The 20,621-nt window shown below is 34.9% G+C and overlaps 1 protein-coding gene across 1 annotated transcript in view; it reads right to left on the bottom strand.

Annotated features, from left to right (window-relative positions):
• LOC149797470 (uncharacterized) overlaps positions 1–18,568 on the bottom strand; it is a 116,078-nt gene extending 97,510 nt beyond the window's left edge. Inside the window, exons 1-2 of the mRNA XM_089962280.1 lie at positions 18,497–18,568; positions 14,892–15,199 (exon numbers count right to left, since the gene is read on the bottom strand). Of these exons, the coding sequence (XP_089818406.1) occupies positions 14,892–15,161 (270 nt within the window). The 5' untranslated portion in view covers positions 15,162–15,199; positions 18,497–18,568. The remainder of the gene's footprint in view (positions 1–14,891; positions 15,200–18,496) is intronic.
• Between the last annotated feature and the right edge of the window lie 2,053 nt (positions 18,569–20,621).

Raw genomic sequence — 20,621 nt, 5'->3', positions numbered from 1 at the left:
TGCATCAAGTGGGATTTGCTTAACTGTGAGGTTTTTATCAAATAAAGTCCTAAAACTTCAATGTGTAAAAATTTAAAAACTGTTCTACTGATCTGAACATTAAATGAGGCTATCTACATGTGAATATAAACTTAATATTTATATCAAATATTATTTGTCTGCCTAAAATGGGATCTGCTTAATTGTACTATGTAGGATGTCATTAAAAAACTCAATCCAACATGTTCAAAATGTGTATATAAAAAAATAATTGTGAAATTGCTGCAATGTCCTGATAATCTGATTTGTTTATCTATATATGATTATGAGAAAGTGTATAAAACTTCATGGCTCTATGTCCAATAAAGTCCCACTAAAAGACTTTCAGGATGGACATGGAGACTTACAAATGGATGGCTGCAAAGCAATATGCTCTCTTCTGCTATAACAATGGGATCATACTGGTCAAAAAACGCAGAGATGTTACTCACAAATCACATGATATGTACATGTATTCAGCTAGCCAAACTATTTTAGTCACTCTTTCACTACTGTCTTTCCAAAATAATCATCAGCTTGCTTTTGTTGGAGGAAACATGAACACAACAAATTCTGAAGGTACTACTTAATGGCATGCCAATTATTTGACAATCCAAGATACATGCATATAGATAGAATTTCCATGCACAAGTACCCTTCTTCTTTATAAATAAATCTGATCACTCATATGCATTCCTGCTATTCACATATAATGTATATTTCCAAATAACTAAAACAAATTTACTTTCCTGATGTAAATAATACACTTTAGAATCCCAGTGATGTAATTTTGGGAGATAGCCTTGTACCAACTGAATGACTGCCAGAACTTACAAACATTGGTACTGAGTCGAATTTGAATATTGTTATAACTCATTAAACCCTGGTGCCATGCTGATGTGTCAGGAGGTAGTACCCTACTTCTGAGCTCTCTAGCATCATCTGGTCATTATTTTAAGTCCAATGTCACAGCACCATATGATGTTACTATAATAATGGAATATTATTCTATTACAGCTGACATCATGTTAATAGCTTACCTGTTGGGCATGGCTGTTATTGATGACTAAATCTAGACCACATAGAATCATGTACCTGCTGGGCATGGCTTTTATTGATGATTGAAACTAGACCACATAGAATCATGTACCTGTTGGGCATCGCTTTTATTGCTGACCCAAACTAGACCACATAGAATCATGTACCTGTTGGGCATGGCTTTTATTGATGACTAAAACAAGACCACATAGAATCATGTACCTGTTGGGCATGGCTGTTATTCATGACTAAAACTAGATCACATAGAATCATATACCTGTTGGGCATGGCTGTTATTCATGACTAAAACTAGATCACATAGAATCATATACCTGTTGGGCATGGCTGTTATTGATGACTAAAACTAAACCAAATAGAATCATGTACCTGTTGGGCATGGCTTTCATTGATGACTAAAACTAGACCACATAGAATCATGTACCTGTTGGGCATGGCTTTTACTGATGATTAAAACTAGACCACAAAGAATCATGTACCTGTTGGGCATGGCTTTTATTGATGATTAAAACTAGACCACATAGAATCATGTACCTGTTGGGCATGGCTGTTACTGATGACTAAAACTAAACCACATAGAATCATGTACCTGTTGGGCATGGCTTTTATTGATGACTAAAACTAGACCACATAGAATCATGTACCTGTTGGGCATGGCTTTTATTGATGACTAAAACTAGACCACATAGAATCATGTACCTGTTGGGCATCACTTTTATTGATGACTAAAACTAGACCACATAGAATAATGTACCTGTTGGGCATGGCTGTTATTGATGACTAAAACTAAACCATATAGAATCATGTACCTGTTGGGCATGGCTGTTACTAATGACTAAAACTAGACCACATAGAATCATGTACCTGTTGGGCATGGCTTTTATTGATGACTAAAACCAGACCACCATAGAATCATGTACCTGTTGGGCATGGCTGTTACTGATGACTAAAACTAGACCACATAGAATTATGTACCTGTTGGGCATGGCTTTTATTGATGACTAAAACTAGACCACATAGAATCATGTACCTGTTGGGCATGGCTTTTATTGATGACTAAAACTAGACCACATAGAATCATGTACCTGTTGGGCATGGCTGTTACTGATGACTAAAACTAGACCACATAGAATCATATACCTGTTGGGCATGACTGTTACTGATGACTAAAACTAGACCACATAGAATCATGTACCTGTTGGGCATGGCTTTTATTGTTGACCCAAACTAGACCCCATAGAATCATGTACCTGTTGGGCATGGCTGTTACTGATGACTAAAACTAGACCACACAGAATCATTTACTTGTTCAGCATGATTTTTATTGTTGACTCAAACTGGTCCATATCAACTCCTGTACCTGTTGGGCCTTTATTGATATTATATCCTATTCTGAAGCTGGATATTAATGGTTTCCATAGACTTTAAATTAAGTTAATGTCAGGAGACTGTGATGACCACATCAAACAAGAGTACAGTGACTGGCACATTATATGCCTGCCCCATGTAACAGTCAATATGGGTACTTGTATGGCATGACTGACTTGAGCACGTTGCCCAAATGATTTCAAAGACCAGGGCCCAGTTTCACTAAACATCTAAGGTTGAGGACATCCTCAACCTCAAATCCCTGAGTTTCTGAACGAGCCGAGAGTTTTCTCAGGTGCCATTTTACTATACTGCACGCAATCAACAATTGAGGATCTTCAACTAAGGATGAAGTTTGAGATCGTTCATTAAAATCATGTGACCAACCTGGAAGACTCTACACTGGAGGGTGAGCAGATGATAATATTTGAGGAGTCATGTGAGAACTCCAGCTAGCTGTAAATATTTGTGTCATCCAGTTGAGTTTTTCACGAAAATATTCTGAGAATGGGAATATAAAGGAGGACATTTTACTTGTACAGATGGTTGTCCAAAGGGAGAATGTTCTGTTTGAAAAATTGAAAGACTGTGGTGAGGTTGGGGAAGTTTCACCCTTTGAAAAGGAAAAAGCCTCGGTTGAAGTTATGATAGCTGTTAATGTGTAAGGATGAGAAACCAGCATTGTCAATGTATTTAAACTCTGTAAAAGGTACCACTTTTTGAAACTTAATATGCTTGACTGAATTAAAATATTTTTAAATTTATATGTAGACTCAAAAATGATTATCATTTACGCATGTCAATTCCTGAAATTTCCTCTAATTTACAGTACCATATTTACCATATGTATTGGGACACGATCAAATAATTATTTTTATCCTGTCCCAGAACTTATGGTGAAACTTTTTTCACCTAGGTCATACATCCCAAGACTTAAGAAACAAAATAAATTTGTACGGAATTTGCATCACCCACTGCACATTGCATTAAAATAGACAAAGAAAGCACTTATTTGATAATAAAATGAAAGAAAGTAACCTTGTATTGTTATCATTAATTCGTTTTTTTTTCATCATGAGCATTAAAGAATAAAATATATTCACAAACTCCTTATATGCAGTGTAGGCTTCCATACTGTAGCATGTATCGCTTATGTCTGATAACACACGACACAATGCTCACTGACATGAACATTGAGAAACAAATCATGTTTGGTTGTAAACAAAGGTTCGAATATGTTATCCGACTTAAAAATGAATCCAACAAAATCGCAAATGAGAGGGAAATAATCCACCGATCGCTTGAAGACAACTGCTATTCATGCATGACATGGTGTTAGGTGCAAAAGTAACCAAGACTGAATTATATCCAGGTCAACTATATGACAGTATCTCTCAAATAAAAATCATTATTTGAAAATACATTCACCTGAGTGCAAGTGACAATCTTTTCACTAGCATGGGTTAAAAAAGTATCATTAATGCAAGTTATTGTTGTGCATACTATTTACCTGCAACCATAAATGCCCGTTGTATTAATTATAACTACAGATGCCAAGCAAATAGAAGCCCAGGTGGTGAATAAACACAACTGGCAGTGAGCAGTAAACTCATTGTTTGAACTTACCAACAGGACATCAAAGACAAAGGTTATTTTTATTGCAAAGCAAGATGGCCTCAGAAGTTGACTTTGAATACTTTGAAGCCGTTTTTTTTTTTTTCTTTTTAAAGGATATCAAAACAATGGTTATTTTATTACAAAGCAAGCCAAGCTCAGAAGCTGACTTTGGATTCTTTTAAGAAGCTAACTTTGGTTCCTTTTCACCAGTATTCATGGGAATTCTGAAAATAAACTGAAACAATAGAACAATTTTTAAAGTGACACAATATAGTGCTTCGTGCATGGACATCGACTACCCAGCATCACCCAGAAGAAATAAAATCATTTGATGAATTTGTGATGGCCTGAAGTGAAGATGATTTCACCGATAATATGATCATTAACACGGATGAAATTCTAGTGTACTTTGATCTCATTCCTGGATGGACTGATGATTTGACGGGGATAAATGTATAAGAATTAGCATGAATGGAGCAGATTTTAAAAAATCTTGCTTTAGTCCTTGCAGTTTCCGCATTAGGTGATGTGATGCTTCTAACGATAATTTTTTACTGCATAAGAAAGCTAAAAAAAATATTCATGCACCAAAAGAATGGATTGTACGTATGCAGGAGAAGGGTTGTGATGATGAGATGCTGCTGCAGTCGATTAAAGAGTTTTATCTCAAGTACAGTTTTATATTTTTTAGAATAAAATTTCAGTTGCAGTGCATTATCTAAGCTGTAATTTTCAAGTGATTTAAAAGGTGTCCCACAACTTATGACTCAAAAGGACAATGTGTCCCAGAACATACAGTGCACCAAAAATTACTTTAAAAATTAAATTATGGTGTCCCAACATATACAGTATACTTGTTTCCTAAGATATCTCTGATTTTATGATATCACAGTATTTTAAGTTTTCTGTATTTTTCTGCAGAGCATCTTTTATAATGCACTTATCTTACATGACCATGAATTACAAGTTCTGCATCACAAGTTGATTTCAGGAAAATGTCAGGATTGCTGGCTAGTATTTAAAAAATGCATCAATGAATATCACTGTTTGCAAACACTGCCATACCCCATGTTCTCAAATAGAATCTATTTCTTCTTAAAATTGATATCACTGTTACAGATCGGTTAACAAGTTTGCCATCTGATAATGCTGAATGATTTTATGCAAGAGTCAAGTAAAACGATTACCATATTAGTCATATAAAGAGTCAAAATATGATAATGTGCTTGTTTTCTGGTGGCTTTCAGAATTTTTTGTACATGATTTATTACTTTTTGTTGGAATGCTTGGAGTTGTTGAAACAGTCTGTGGTCAGCATGTACTTTGACGCTCTTGTTGGTGGGCCTATTCTCCATCCCAGCGCCACTCCCCTATCTCAGGTGGTTGCAGATGCATTGTTCGAATTCTCTAAGGTAAGTTTCCATTGTTGGACGGCACAGGTGACAGAATGAGTACCATGGAAGTAGCATCCATATTTCAAGTTGATTTAAACATTTTGCAACATATACATCAAATTCCCAACAAGTACATGTCATCATAAAAATATATTTTCAGCATTACCACGATATGAGAGTAACTCCCTTTGCATAACCTGGAAGTATATATGGTGTCTGATTATCAATCGCTTCCAGCACTCATCTGATTTAAATGGGAAATTAATATAGAGTAAATAATAGAAACAATGTATATCTTGTCATGAAGATCAGTGTATTTATTTACTTATTGTTTACTTTAAAGACCAGTGGTACCATAGCACTCTGGGTGTAAGTGTTGCTACTAACAATATTGTACAGTTCATTCAAAGACAAATGTGGTAAATGTTTTTGATCCCAAATAGTAGCCATTTTAGCATTTATTCTAGATGGTTGAGAAAAAAATCACACAATTTCACACAAATGTTGATAAACTAAATATCCCAAATCACACACCATATTTTAAAGTCCTACCACTGTTCTTCATGAAAGCCTACATTCAGAAAATTACACAATTTGAAAGTTAGGTTGAATTGTCCCATCCCGTTTTCATTCATTTTTCAGGTCTGTAATAGACAGGGTGGTCATTACTCATTTTCAGCTGGTCCCCTACTTAACTTCATCATTTTTGTGTGTGAAAAAGAGTGAACTGTATTCAAGAGCTCAGTAAAATGCCACCTGAGTAAAAGACCCTGATGACAACCTGACAAGCCTTTATTTACTCTTTAAGGTATTAATATGCGGTCTGCATTATGTGCTCTGGGATTATGAAAATGCAAGACTCTAAGAGTTAAACACACCATTTGTGTCGTAAGATGATTAAAATATTATTTAAAAAACTGCCTGATTAACTCAAGATTGCACTATGTACTATGTATTAGACACAATTTTTCATCAGCAGATATAACAATTTCGGTCATTATAGGAATTAATGGGTAAAAAGAGCTTCATTTGTCAGTTTATTTTTTGTGTATTCCATTCCATACCATAGAAAGGCTGCCAATCCTAATATTATTTTATAAATATATTCTTCCAATCTGAAACGTATAATGCAATATTCTTTAATGTTTTCATTTTTAAAATTTTGATTGTGATTTTTACATTCATGAAAATTAATTTAAATTAAATTAAATTAAATAAATTAAATTAAATTAAATTATTAAATTAAACTAAATTAAATTATTAAATTAAATTATTAAATTAAATTATTACAGAATGATCAGAATATATAATCACAGCTTATGAAACATTCCAAAATGCTTTAAAGGTTCAACGTCTTAAGGTCAATATTCCAACAAATTGTAGGCACTCTTCTTAACATTTCCTCAGAGCCAAGAACTGTAATGCAGTGCAGAGAGCAGTATGGTAACATAAAGCAAAGAGATAATTAAGCAAAAAAGAATTATGAGCAAAATCAATATTCTGAAACTTATTGAACCAGAGACAACTATTTTTAAAAATAAACAAATTATGGAATTTTAAGCTGCATAAAATTTCAGTATTAGATTCAGCAAAAAAAATGTTTCTTTATCAACAATAAAAAATGCCCCTTGAAAATCCTGAGAAAAAAGACAAATGGACAAAAAACAAAACCGCCTGTAGAGATATTTTTTCACTTTTGCTTTGAAGAGTTTTGGTTTGGATGTCTAGAGTATTACAGTATCATTGTAAATTTCTGTAACAATAGTGAATTTTCTCATTCACTTTTTTTTAATTATCATGAACATTTGTGTTCTTGGTCATATATTCAGTATTTTTTAAAATATATAATATTCCTTTTTTAATTTTTAGCCAAGGACAGGTTCCATGGAAATGAAGTCCCCAAACAGGTCTGAAATCCAATGATTCCCCACTAAGTCAACAGCTCCTTTTGGAACAACCAGGTGGAAGGCCACAAATGTGTGGTCTACATGTACATCTGGATGCAGTCGTTAAATTCTATATTAAATCAACACCAAATTAAATGTCAATTTGTTCCATACATATAATAAGAAATGACATTAAAATTTACATTAATGCACTTGTTCCACTTGTCAATAACAATAGCTGATACATTATCTATTTATACAAACATTTCCTAGTATGTAAAATACATCAGAAATGTGAAACCCATTTTTCAAATTTTATGATTAATTTTTATCATAGTGTCATCATATTGTGATATTCAGGTGTGATAAGCACAATCTCTGTCAGCAAATCATTTTAATTAATTATGTCTATGTTCAGACCATTTAAAACGTGATGAAATTGTAAATAAAATGCATACATTATGTCCTCTCAAAGAAAAAATGACACCTTCATACCATTTATTGTAGAGAATATTTCTTTTATTTATAATTTTCCCCATACTTTTTGTCATGACAAGGAGGTGGATAAAATAAACTATTCGTGCATGCGGGAAACAGGTGAACCCATGCCTTGACCAAGCAATCAATAATGTACTGGTCAAAGTTATAAACGTTCTTGTTTAACCAATGATCTAAGACTCAAAACTGTTAATACATTTCTTAAATTATAAGCCCATGTTTGCATATACCACCTTACCAATTTGTTACAAATTATGGTTTCGGCACATTAACTTTACAGCAGTATCATAGACCTCAAGACCAAAGGTTTAGATCAATCAGACACTTTCATTCAATCTTCAAAGTCAACATACTGTAATAGAACAGTTTTTTTAAATTTAATATAAGTATGAAGCAGATGTTAATTTTTTCAGTGACTACTAGTAAATAGTTAGTAACCATATGGGCAGTACAAAATAAAATACTATATTCGATATTATTATGTTATCAATTTTCCCATGTTTGCAAAGTGGAAATATTAGTTTTTAATTTCAGACAAGCATGACACTTGATTCTGCATAATTTGTTTTAAGAAAATGAACCCTTAGGATGGTTAAATTACTCAATATTTAGTAAACCCTTATTTTATTGTATTATATAGGAAAATGACAGCATGCAATAATCTAAGCATATTACAAACAAGTTCTTAAAAAGTCTTATAGTTCAAATAATTTACAGAACTAAGTGTCTTCAATGTATCTGTATGGTATAAATGAGATAATGCATTTTTGGCCATGTACATAAATTTATACTGAATTGACTTCATTTATAATAAATTATAAAAACAAGAAACATTTCAAACAGGAATATAATTTGGTAATTAATTAAAAGAAAAACATTCATTAATGTATGTCCTGCATATATAATCATGCAAATCATTTCTGTCCCCTGGTTCATGTACACTGAAATCATCTTCACTGTCTACATTTAATTCATCAGCTGGAGTGATGTCCCCCTTGTATACGCCTATGATATGAAGGCCAACACAGGTCAATGTGTACACAGCAGCTTTATCACGAGAAACTCTCATTCCATTATGCAAAGATGGGAAACGTCTCTTCAGAATGCCAAATGTTTGTTCTATACTTTTGCTCTGCCCAAGGCATCATTGTGTACCCTTGATAGGTGCATTGTATGGTGTCAATATGAACATTCAACAAAGATAACAGAGTCACCAAGTAGATATCCATCATATCCACCTAAAAATATGAACAATTATAAATGAAATTTGTGTAATTTGTTTCTAATAGTTAAATGATGCTTAAAATGCAATAAGATATATTCTTTTGTTTAATTTTTAAGTTTCTCGAACATATTGAAAGCTACACAACTAACACGTGATGAGATAAATTACATTCTCTGTTTTCTATGCTCTGTTTGGACCATGTATGTTCAGTTTTTCACTAAAAGGATTATTTTATGTAAATTATAACAATATTTTCTCTTTATTTGCCTTTGCTGTGTGCCACAACTGTGTGCATGGAATAAAATTTTGTCAAAGCTGGATTTTGAGGGTTATAGATGCAAGAGCAAAGCCAAGAAAGACTATGCTTCATAATTATATGCTTGCATACACTTGGGTTACTTTTTCCTACTGGCCAATACTAGCATAATATCCTATATTTTTTATTCTTATACCAGACTGATTCAATGTGACCATAGACCATTTTCAAATCAAATTAGAGTTTCTTTAGTAATATGGTCACCATATTTGCATGGGCGAGTATGTTTTCAAGCAACAAAATGTGATGTTTTTACTATCTACGATAATCTCAATAATTCCATCAATTTCGTATTTACATTTCTTGGAACAGATGTATACAAGAGATCCTCCTTTTTAATTTGTTCAATATGTTTTAGGAATATTAAACCAGACATTACAAGTACCGGATGCAGACAAAAGTTTTTACTGAAATAGACTATTCTAGAAATCATAAAAAAACAGTGTGCAGCCTGTTCGCTACTTTACATTGCGAGGTTTTGTTTTGGTTGAAATGTCAATGAATTAACAGTATCACTGACATCATGGCAATAATTAGGTTAGAAATAATAAATTAATGAATTAAATGACTAAGTTTTGTGTATTTTTTATGTACTTGAGGCTTTTCATTTTTACATTCAATAGGGGCTACAAGTAATTGGAAAGGTTTACAAATATGATATAATTACAACAACTTCACACTGCTCCAAGTTCCAACATGCCCTACATCATTTGATACAAGTCTGCAACCCATATAAAAATGTGAACATTAGTTAAAAATACATTCTTAATCATACAGTCCTCTCTAAAATCAAATCATATACTCTATAACCAAATAATGCATATAGCATGTTCAAAGTAAAAACTATACCAAAAACATTACTGCATGGTTCTTTCCATTCAAACCTTCTCTGACAGCATCAGTGGTTCTTAGAGTAATAACCATATTTCATTAGCAGCGGATGATGCTAACAATGACAGGAATTATTGTTAAATAATCAAAATGGGTACCAAAAAAATAGCTGTGAAAAATATCTTACCTGAAATCCAGTAAAATTCCTGCTTGACAGCTGATGTTGCCTCTTGTCGGGGAAACTGTATGAAGTTCTTTGTCTGTCTCACCAAGGCTCTTGCCACATCAAATATACATAACCTTACACTGACTACACTCACACCCATGGACTCATCTGCTTACACTGGCTACACTCACACCCAAGGACTCATCTGCTTACACTGGCTACACTCACACCCATGGACTCATCTGCTTACATTGGCTACACTCACACCCATGGATTCATCTGCTTACACTGGCTACACTCACACCCAAGGACTCATCTGCTTACACTGGCTACATTCACACCCAAGGACTCATCTTCTTACACTGGCTACACTCACACCCATGGACTCATCTGTTTACACTGGCTAAATTCACACCCAAGGACTCATCTGCTTACACTGGCTACACTCACACCCATGGACTCATCTGCTTACACTGGCTACACTCACACCCAAGGACTCATCTGCTTACATTGGCTACATTCACACACAAGGACTCATCTGTTTACACTGGCTAAACTCACACCCAAGGACTCATCTGCTTACACTAGCTACACTCACACACCCAAGGACTCATCTGCTTACACTGGCTACACTCACACCCAAATCCTCATCTGCTTACACTGGCTACACTCATACCCAAAGGACTCATCTGCTTACACTGGCTACACTCACACCCAAGGACTCATCTGCTTACACTGGCTACACTCACACCCAAGGACTCATCTGCTTACACTGGCTACACTCACACACCCAAGGACTCATCTCCTTACACTGGCTACACTCACACCCAAGGACTCGTCTGCTTACACTGGCTACACTTGCATGCAAGGACTCATCTACTTACACTGGCTACACTCACACCCAAGGACTCATCTGCTTACACTGTCTACACTCACACCCAAGGACTCATCTGCTTATACTGGCTATACTCACACCCAAGGACTCATCTGCTTACACTGGCTACACTCGCAAGGACTCATCTACTTACACTGGCTACACTCACACCCAAGGACTCATCTGCTTATACTGGCTATACTCACACCCAAGGACTCATCTGCTTACACTGGCTACACTCGCATGCAAGACTCATCTACTTACACTGGCTACACTCACACCCAAGGTGTCATCTGCTTACACTGGCTACACTCATACCCAAGGACTCATCTGCTTACACTGGCTACACTCACACCCAAGGAATCATCTGTTTACACTGGCTACACTCACATCCAAGGAATCTCAGACAAGCCAAAAGTGAGTGCCAGTGGCAAACAAGCATAAGACCACAAGCAACTTGTGGAGGGGAAGCAATACAATGCTACTCTTTGTAAAAGCCCAATCAAGTGTGTCAGTAACAGTAGTTCCAATGAATAAAAATGTAAGTCTGGTAAAACTAAAATGAGCAAACAAAAGAGTGACATCAACATCCATGTGGTTACCTCTGTTCCTAAAACTTCTCCTTTCTAAGCGATTTCTTTGATGATGTTGATAATAACATTCAAGCAGCATATTTGAGCATTTCCATATGAGGAAGTGTAACCCTAACCTAAGATATTTGAGGATAGTTCTCAAACTTGATATGAGATTTTTTGTCATTTGTTCTTTGAGAAAAATCTTCAATCTGATTAAAATCAGATCTTGCTGTCCTACGTGGAGCTGACAGCGACCACATAAAGGTACTTTTCTGGTGACCCATGTTATTATCATAATCGCTAATTTTATCAGCCAATTAGTTAAAGTCTTATATCTTTGCATTTGGGAGGCTGAGAATTATAACTGACATGATTTGATTCACTTTCAAATTTCCAAAAATTCATGACCTATTTAATTCAAAGGTCATCAAATCATGGCACCTAAGCAGCTGCTGTCAGATCTTCACCTAGGAAAGTAGAGATCTGATTTTAATCTGATTGGGAAAAAACTCAAATTTGAGTTGAAAAACACACTTAAGATGATTAGAAAAACTGGGCCCAGGACTTTTAGTCAATCTCAATGACTTCCTCAGGAATTTTACAAAGAAGAGGAAATTCCCCCTCCAACTATTCTTAATGAGGTATTTTCAATTTTTCACTAAATGGGCAACAGTATTTATAAAAGAATAGTAACTATGAATAGACTCCTTATAGCATGTATCAACAAATGTATGAGACAAATCACAAAGGCAGCAATCATGTGTTATGATATTGGCACTGTGTTGTATGCATTAGAACTTCATGTAACAGCAGAAACATTACCAGCTATTACCAAAAACTGTGTCTACCATTGTGCAACCTCATCAAATGGTTGTTATTGTAGGGTTTAATGCCATTTTTCAGCACACGATAGGCTATACATAACGGCCAGTATTAATGGTGGAGGAAGAACCCAGGAAAACCCCGGATAGAACCACCGACCCACAAGAAGCTACTGACAAGCTTCCTCACATACTCACATTGGCTGAATCCAAGACTCGAACCCACGCAGACAGAGGTGAGACGGCAGTGATCCGTAATAGAGAGCACTTTAGACCATTTGGCCACTCGGGGCCCCTCTTATCAAATGAAGGTGGTTAAAGGTGTTTTTTTTAAACTAGATAATCAATGAAAGTGCCTCATTGCAAAATGTCACATGGTGGCTGATCAAGAAATCCCGGGCTTTACATCATCAGTTTGAATTTTGTTTATAATAATGAATGTTACATGTTTTGTTACACTGATAGCAAAGTGACTTTTGCATATTTGCTATTCTGTAAATGGGTATTAATTAAATTTTTCAATTAAATCTGTGCAATCACATCGCATCCTGGAGAAAAATACTGCAAGCTATTCAGTCTTGATTAAATTTAATGAGCAAACCCCGTTATTTTCTTACTGCGATGACCAAAACTTTCAAACCTCCAAAATCTATCATTTTCTTGGTTACCCTGCAAAAGCCATTTTCTTTAGACACAATGCCCTTCTCTTTCGGTCAGTGACATTGACCTTTTACTCCAAAACTGAAAAGCTTCTTCCTTACCAAAGTGGAACCCATCCACAAAGTTAAGTCCAGAACTGTGATGTTGAACTAATGTTATTGTATGGAAACCATTTTCTTCATTCAGTCAGTGGCCTCAACCTCTCACCTTTTGACCCTGAAATCAACGAGTTTCCTCCTTACCCCATGTGCAAGCCATCCATACAATCTGGTAACAGTTGACAGTGGAAAATTCTAGTCCTTGTGTGGAAGCAGGGCACAGCCAAATGGAAGCACATATATACAAATGAACAAATCCTAACTTAATACGCTTCAACTTATGCAAATTTTGCTGCTCCTTCTCACCACTTCAAAAGATCTATGTCAAATCCAGAGTCCTTACAGAAAATTCCTGACAATAACAGGCCATAAATTGTCCAGTGTTTTAATATTTCACCAAAACATAAGATTTTCTATTCCTAATGCACCCAAAAACATGGGGGTCACCAAACTTTATCACTTTTTTGTGGGAAATACATACCTGCAAATCCTGTCTGATAACAACCTGTGTCTCATCAGATAAAGTCCTATTCCCCAATGTTAATCAACAGTCCATGGTAGCCTACCTCTACACTAGTTTATTCTGGGTTTTTTCTATTGACAGCTCAAGTGATAAGCATCTTTCTAACTTACCTAACTAGTCACTTGTTAAAGCCAAATAGGTCAATCTTCTCTGTCAGTTCATACTAAACATCATGGGAATGGCAACAATAAGTCTTCAACATTGGTCAGATCAGGCGAATGTGTATCTAACTTCGTGGTTCTAAAAATTATTCTATCAGTTCTATCACCTCTCAGTCTTCTTCTGTTCAACCAATCTGCATGAATGATAATGCTTCAGAAACTTTTCATTAATTTACATTGACAATTTCTGCCAACAAAAAAACACACTTCTGCAGTTGTTCTATGCTTTCTTTACACTCATTTGACATTTCTATTGCTCCACATGTATCTGCAGTGAAGATGACAGGATACAAACATAGATGCAAAGTGATATGGTGACCTACAGCCTGCCAAGAATCTATAGTCTGTTTCCAAGTTTGTAAAGAGGTTATATGATATCTTATAATCACACTAAGGGCCCCGAGTGGTTGAGTGGTTTAAAGCACTCACCATTATGGATCAATCCCATCTCACCTCTGTCTGCATGGGCTTGAGGCTCAGACTCGGCCAATGTGGGTATGTGAGAAAGCTTGCCAGTAGCTTCTCGTGGGTCAGTGGTTCTTTCCTGGGGTTTTACAGGGTTCGTCCTCCACCTATTATACTGTCCGCCATGTATAGCCTATCTTGTGTTGAAAAATGGCATTAAACCCTATAACAACAATAGCAACAATCACACAGTAACCTATTTTCTGGAATATGTTTAGTCATGATGACATTGTCCGATGTGCTGATATATCTGGCCAGCAGAATGTATAAAAATTCTCCTCCATTCCAACATAACTATGAAAGAAGAAAAGACAATACATCATAAAGAACTGTCCTTACCAGATAATTATTGGAGATTCGGTGAGCTTCTATGTCTCTGTCTCCTTTCAATAATACTACTGTTCTGTTTTCAAATGACCGTGAGCTTGAAAGTTGACCTTCACTATGTGTTCTTGACCTATGATGAAGGGTCTCTTTGCTTTGTAATTCCTCTGACCTGGAGAGACGACATTCCATGTTTTGATCTAGAATTGAGATGATAACTTGATCTTCCCTAGAAGAAGACTCAGCTGTCGTCACAATCACATGATCTGGCTTCCCAGAAGCCATTGTGGAAATGGATCTATTTCAAATAAATACTACAAAACCTGTAAGTAAAAATAAATATGTCATTAAGTTATATGCCTTCAATCTTAGTTAAACAGCTTTCATGATCATTGATTATCTCAAATTCACAATAGGTAATGTCCAAATTCCTGATGGATAATACTCAAATTCACAATGAGTAATGCTCAGGTTCACAATGGGTTATGCCCAAATTCACAATGGGTAATGCTCAAGTTCACAATGGGTTATGCCCAAATTCACAATGAGTAATGCTCAAGTTCACAATGGGTTATGCCCAAATTCACAATGGGTAATACCCATATAATGTGTTGTGACCTATATTTAGCAACAATGTATGCTCTACAGACAAGATGTTGAAATGTCCTCCATTTCTATAGGTATTACTATTAATCACACTTTGCCTTTGTATGGCACTATCTCAAAGCTAAATCATTGAGATACTGTGTGAACCTCAGTCTGTCTGTCCATATGCCCTATATCACAGCTTTTAAACTGCTAGGTGGATTTTCACCAAACTAAGTACACATGAGGTGGCAATCTGTTGATTGGTTATTAAAGGCACTTTGATCACTTTATGTGGCTATATTATGCAGAGCTAAGTACCTTTCACAAGAACACATTAAGGCAATTCAACCTGGGTACCCATTAGGGCTAGATATTGCCCAAGAAAAAAAACACTGATATATTGCAATATATCCTTTTTGTACTGCAATATCTATCAATATGTAATGGAAACTCATATTTACTTATTTTGTGCAATTAATATGTCAAACATGCAGCTTTTCATTTGTGTATATATATATATATATATATATATATATATATATATATATATATATATATATATATATATATATATAACTCCGCCATTGCCAGTCCCAAGCCCAGATGTAAAAGGAGGAGGATTGCGTATGGGGCTAGCAACCCGACCCTGTAAAACCCAACTTGCTACAGAAACGCCAACAGAAGAAAAACCAGAAACTGAAAGCCTGAAGGAGGAAGGGTCTTCTTGTGGAAGACTTATGCACACCTGGAGTCAGCTCAAGAGGATGGCACAGGACAGAAGCCTCTGGTGATATTTTGTGGGTGGCCTATACCCTGGCAGGGATGATGGGCAAAACTTATATGTATATATATATAAATATAAATATATATATATATATATATATATATATATATATATATATATTCCTAAGAAAACTATATCACAAATATTATATCATGCTGATTTTACCTATTTCACCATATCCTGATGATAAGTTTGCTCTATGGACAATGACATATTTAATATGCACAGTCCCTTGCTTATAATCAAAGTCACCCAAGTTCTTGATAATGTAGACACATTTACAAAGTTTTACAGAAACTCTATAAGAAATATAGTCTCTATATAGGGTCATTAATACATCCTTAATCTTATGTTTGTTATGTAAACAACTTTTACAAATATGACATGTAAAAATAAAACAATTTTTTTTAACCCAACCCACAAACCCCATGAAAATTATCAACTAACAAATACCACTAATCAGTGTCAAATTGTATGAAAACATCTATCATTAAAACATACGACCCTAATTGAGCCATACAGGATTCACACAATATCAATCCAATAACGTAATCAAGTCATATTATAGTAACCAAATATGTTCCCAATAACATAATGGAGCCATATGGGATTAACACAATATTGATCGAAAAATAATGTAATTGAGTCATGTTATAATAATAAAATATGTTCCTAATAACATAACAGTCATAATTATATAACAGAATATGACCCTAATAATACAATATGGCCCTAATAATACAATATGGCCCTAATAATACAATATAACCCTAATAAAATTATGTAGCCATACTAATATCAAACTCCAGTTCCAGAATTGCCAGCATTCATACCCTCATATTAGCACAAATAAAAATATATGCTCACTATAATTCGTTTCACACTGCATCATGATTTTATCATATCTCAATAAATTGATCCTCAATCAATTTTCTGGTCAGCATCATTAAATGTAGCTAAAAGTATCTAATTTGGTGCATAAAAAATATTTAAAATGAATAGAGTACTTTGTTTAATAATGCTGCCCTGAAAAATTACTGAGATAGAGAAAAGATAAAATTTGCGATGCTGTGTGGACCGAATTACTCCAGTGTCTGGCTTTTCTGCACATGATCTTGTAAAAAAATAAAATTAAAGTGCAACATTTTATACAAATAAGTTATTATGCTGAAGAGAAACAATGAACCGGACGTAATGCATTTACAACTTGTTTCTGAAAAAAATTGCTAAAGAATTTAGAAACAGACTATAAGCCAGGGAATTTCTTGACAATCCGTTCGAGCTGCAAGTTGACAAGTTGGTTAGAGAATGATAAATTAAGTGTGAGACAACTTCTTGCAAAATGAGTAACTTGGTTTAAGATGCAGTATTGTTCTAAGGTAAACATTTCTGTCATTTAAATTTCGTATTTATTTGTATGATTCTAAAAGATAAATATTAAATAGGTTTTTCTGGGTTAAATTAAGGATTTTCTGGGTTACAATTTCAAGGTCATGGAGTGGATCTTCATGCCGACATTTAGAAATCAAAGTTTCATATGCATTTAGAATTGAAATGTGCAATATTTTTGTACACTTCATGAATATCACTTACCTAAATTAATGGACAAGCGTTCTTTATTGATGCTAATTGAATTTTCAACAAAAAAAAAAATACTAGACCTGCAAGTTGTTCTCCATCTTTTTTTTTTTTTTTTTTTTTTTTTTTTGACTGGCGGCGCAAGTCGAACAAAAAAAAAAAAAGGTGGAGAACAACTTGTTGGTCTAAAAGAACACGTGATCCAATGTTAACAAAAATGATGCATCGTCGCGCAGAATTTACACGATAGAGTAGACCAACACGGTGGCATAATAATTTGTGACTTTGTAGTATTTATTATTTTTATTCAGTGATCTACCATTTCCGTCGTCTTGAATTTAATGAATTAGAGGACTTCTAAATCAAAACAACCGTAAGTAATTTTGATAACTGTCAAGACTTATTAAAAACACGCTACATAGTTAGTGTAACAACGTAAGACGTTATCACGCGATATTTTTGTGTTGGTGCTACCAAACCATAAATAATATGTGATAACGTCTTACATTGTAGGACTATAATTACACAGTCTGTTCTCGACATTAATTAAGATCACAGTACATCGAAATCCATGACGTGTCTATGCATACTATATCATCCGTTTCAAACGGTTCGATTCATATCGCCATGGTTGTATATGTAGATAGTCGATTTAGTCTAAGCAACATACCGGTAATAATAATATAACCCCCATTTTCGTGCAATATACATGTATGCTCATGTGACATATTCCGCTAAAACGAACACGACTATGAGTGACAACAGAGGTATTCCAAATAAACAAACGGTCTGCAAAACTTTTAATTTACTCCAATTTAGGACATCCCTAACTGGCAATAACAATTTTGATTGAAAAGGAAAAAAAAAATACCTGTCTAGATTTTTTATCTTCATTAGGAAAGATATATTAGGAATATATGAGTGAACGTTATTGTTTAGTTAGACTCTGCAACTAAATGTTCTCATTATGTCCCGCGGTAATCAAATATTCATTCATTAGCAATCTCGACTACATCCCTTTACCATCAATATAATTCTTACTCAACTATATATATATATATATATATATATATATATATATATATATATATATATATATATATATATATATATATACAGGTCCGGCGCCAGACTATCTGGCGCCCTAGGCAAGATTAGATTCTGGCGGGCGCCCCCTCCCCCCCGGAAAATATTTCAGTGTTTCGGTCAGACTGAATCTACCCGATTATTTGTCCCTGTGTGAAATAAACCAGGATACAAAACGATCCTCAATAGAACTGAAATTTATTTATTTATTTTTCAAAACTGTTGCTGATTTGGAGAAATGCGCCCCCTGAAATCAGCGCCTAGGCGGCTGCCTAGTTTGCTTTATATGGTAGCGCATGCCCTATATATATATATATATATATATATATATATATATATATATATATATATATATATATATATATATATATATATATATATATATATATATGTGTGTGTGTGTGTGTGTGTGTGTGTGTGTGTGTTATAGCTTTTTTCTTCTTGCAGGATTAAATCAACTGAAGGTAGAGACACAAAATCAGTCCAACATTTATATTCTTCGAGTAAGGATATATAAACATGCAAATAAAATCAATAGCTGTATTTCAGAATAATGCGAACTTACTCCTTCATAAAAACTTCTATATTTTTGGAACGGAAACATGTCATAGAAATGGGAAAAATATACTGATTTTGGAGTTCAAAATATATGATTAGCTATTGATTTTCGGACAGTCCACGTGCTGCACGAATTCTGGAGAGTGCTTTGAGCGATGCTCGATTAACCTGAAATCATCATGATGTGACAATCTAGATTAATATTTACTCTAATTAGATCTCCTGAATCCATTATATAAGTAATTATTCTGTCCAACACATTTAAGTTTGGAATTAATGCCTGAGATATTGTTTGTTGTTTTATATTTAATACTATGTTTGCATGTAAGAACTTTATGCAGATTTTATCGTTCAGTAAAATATTAGATATACTGTAATTCTTTCTGAACGGCAACTTTCGGTGACTTTTTTTACATAATCATGCGAGGTCCCGATTAGCCGAGTGGTCTAAAGCGCTAACCGTTACGGATCACTGCCATCTCACATCAGTCTGCGTGGGTTCGAGTCTCGGCTCGGCCAATGTGGGTATGTAAAAAAGCTTGCCTATAGCTTCCCGTGGATTGATTGTTCTTTCAGTGGTTTTCCTGTGCTTCTTCCTCCAACGAACGATGGGTTATCCAGTTTGTCCTGTGCTACCGGAAAAGTGACAGCAACATGACTAAATTGTCCTGGACTACCGGAAAAGTGACAACAGCATGTCCAACTTGTCCTGTGCTGCCGGAAAAGTGACAGCAACAAAACCAAATTCTCCTGGGCTAACCGATTTTTTTTTCTCATTCAGATTGTGTTTATATACACTTTCTGCAAATTCACAGTAACATTAAAACTCTCTCTATCGCGCCGGTGGCCTAGTGGTTAGAGAGTCCGCCTCGGATGCGGGAGGTCGCGGGTTCGATCCCCCGGCCGAGTCATACCAAAGACTTACAAAAATAGTACTAACAGCTGCCTCATTTGGCGCTCAGCATTAAGAGGTTAGTGTTAGGACTGGTTGGCCTGGTGTCAGGATAATGTGACTGGGTGGGACATCATGCTACATGTCTACGGCATGATGCCCCAGTGCTAGACATCACTATAAACTGTCACACTGCAGACATCGTAGCGATATGACTGAAAAATTGTTAAAACTACGTTAAAAATCTAAATCACACAAA

Source organism: Sinohyriopsis cumingii, chromosome 6 (genome assembly GCF_028554795.1).
Source record: "Sinohyriopsis cumingii isolate HCF-2022 chromosome 6, ASM2855479v2, whole genome shotgun sequence".
Taxonomy (NCBI): domain Eukaryota; kingdom Metazoa; phylum Mollusca; class Bivalvia; order Unionida; family Unionidae; genus Sinohyriopsis; species Sinohyriopsis cumingii.
This window is presented reverse-complemented; position numbering and strand designations above follow the sequence as displayed.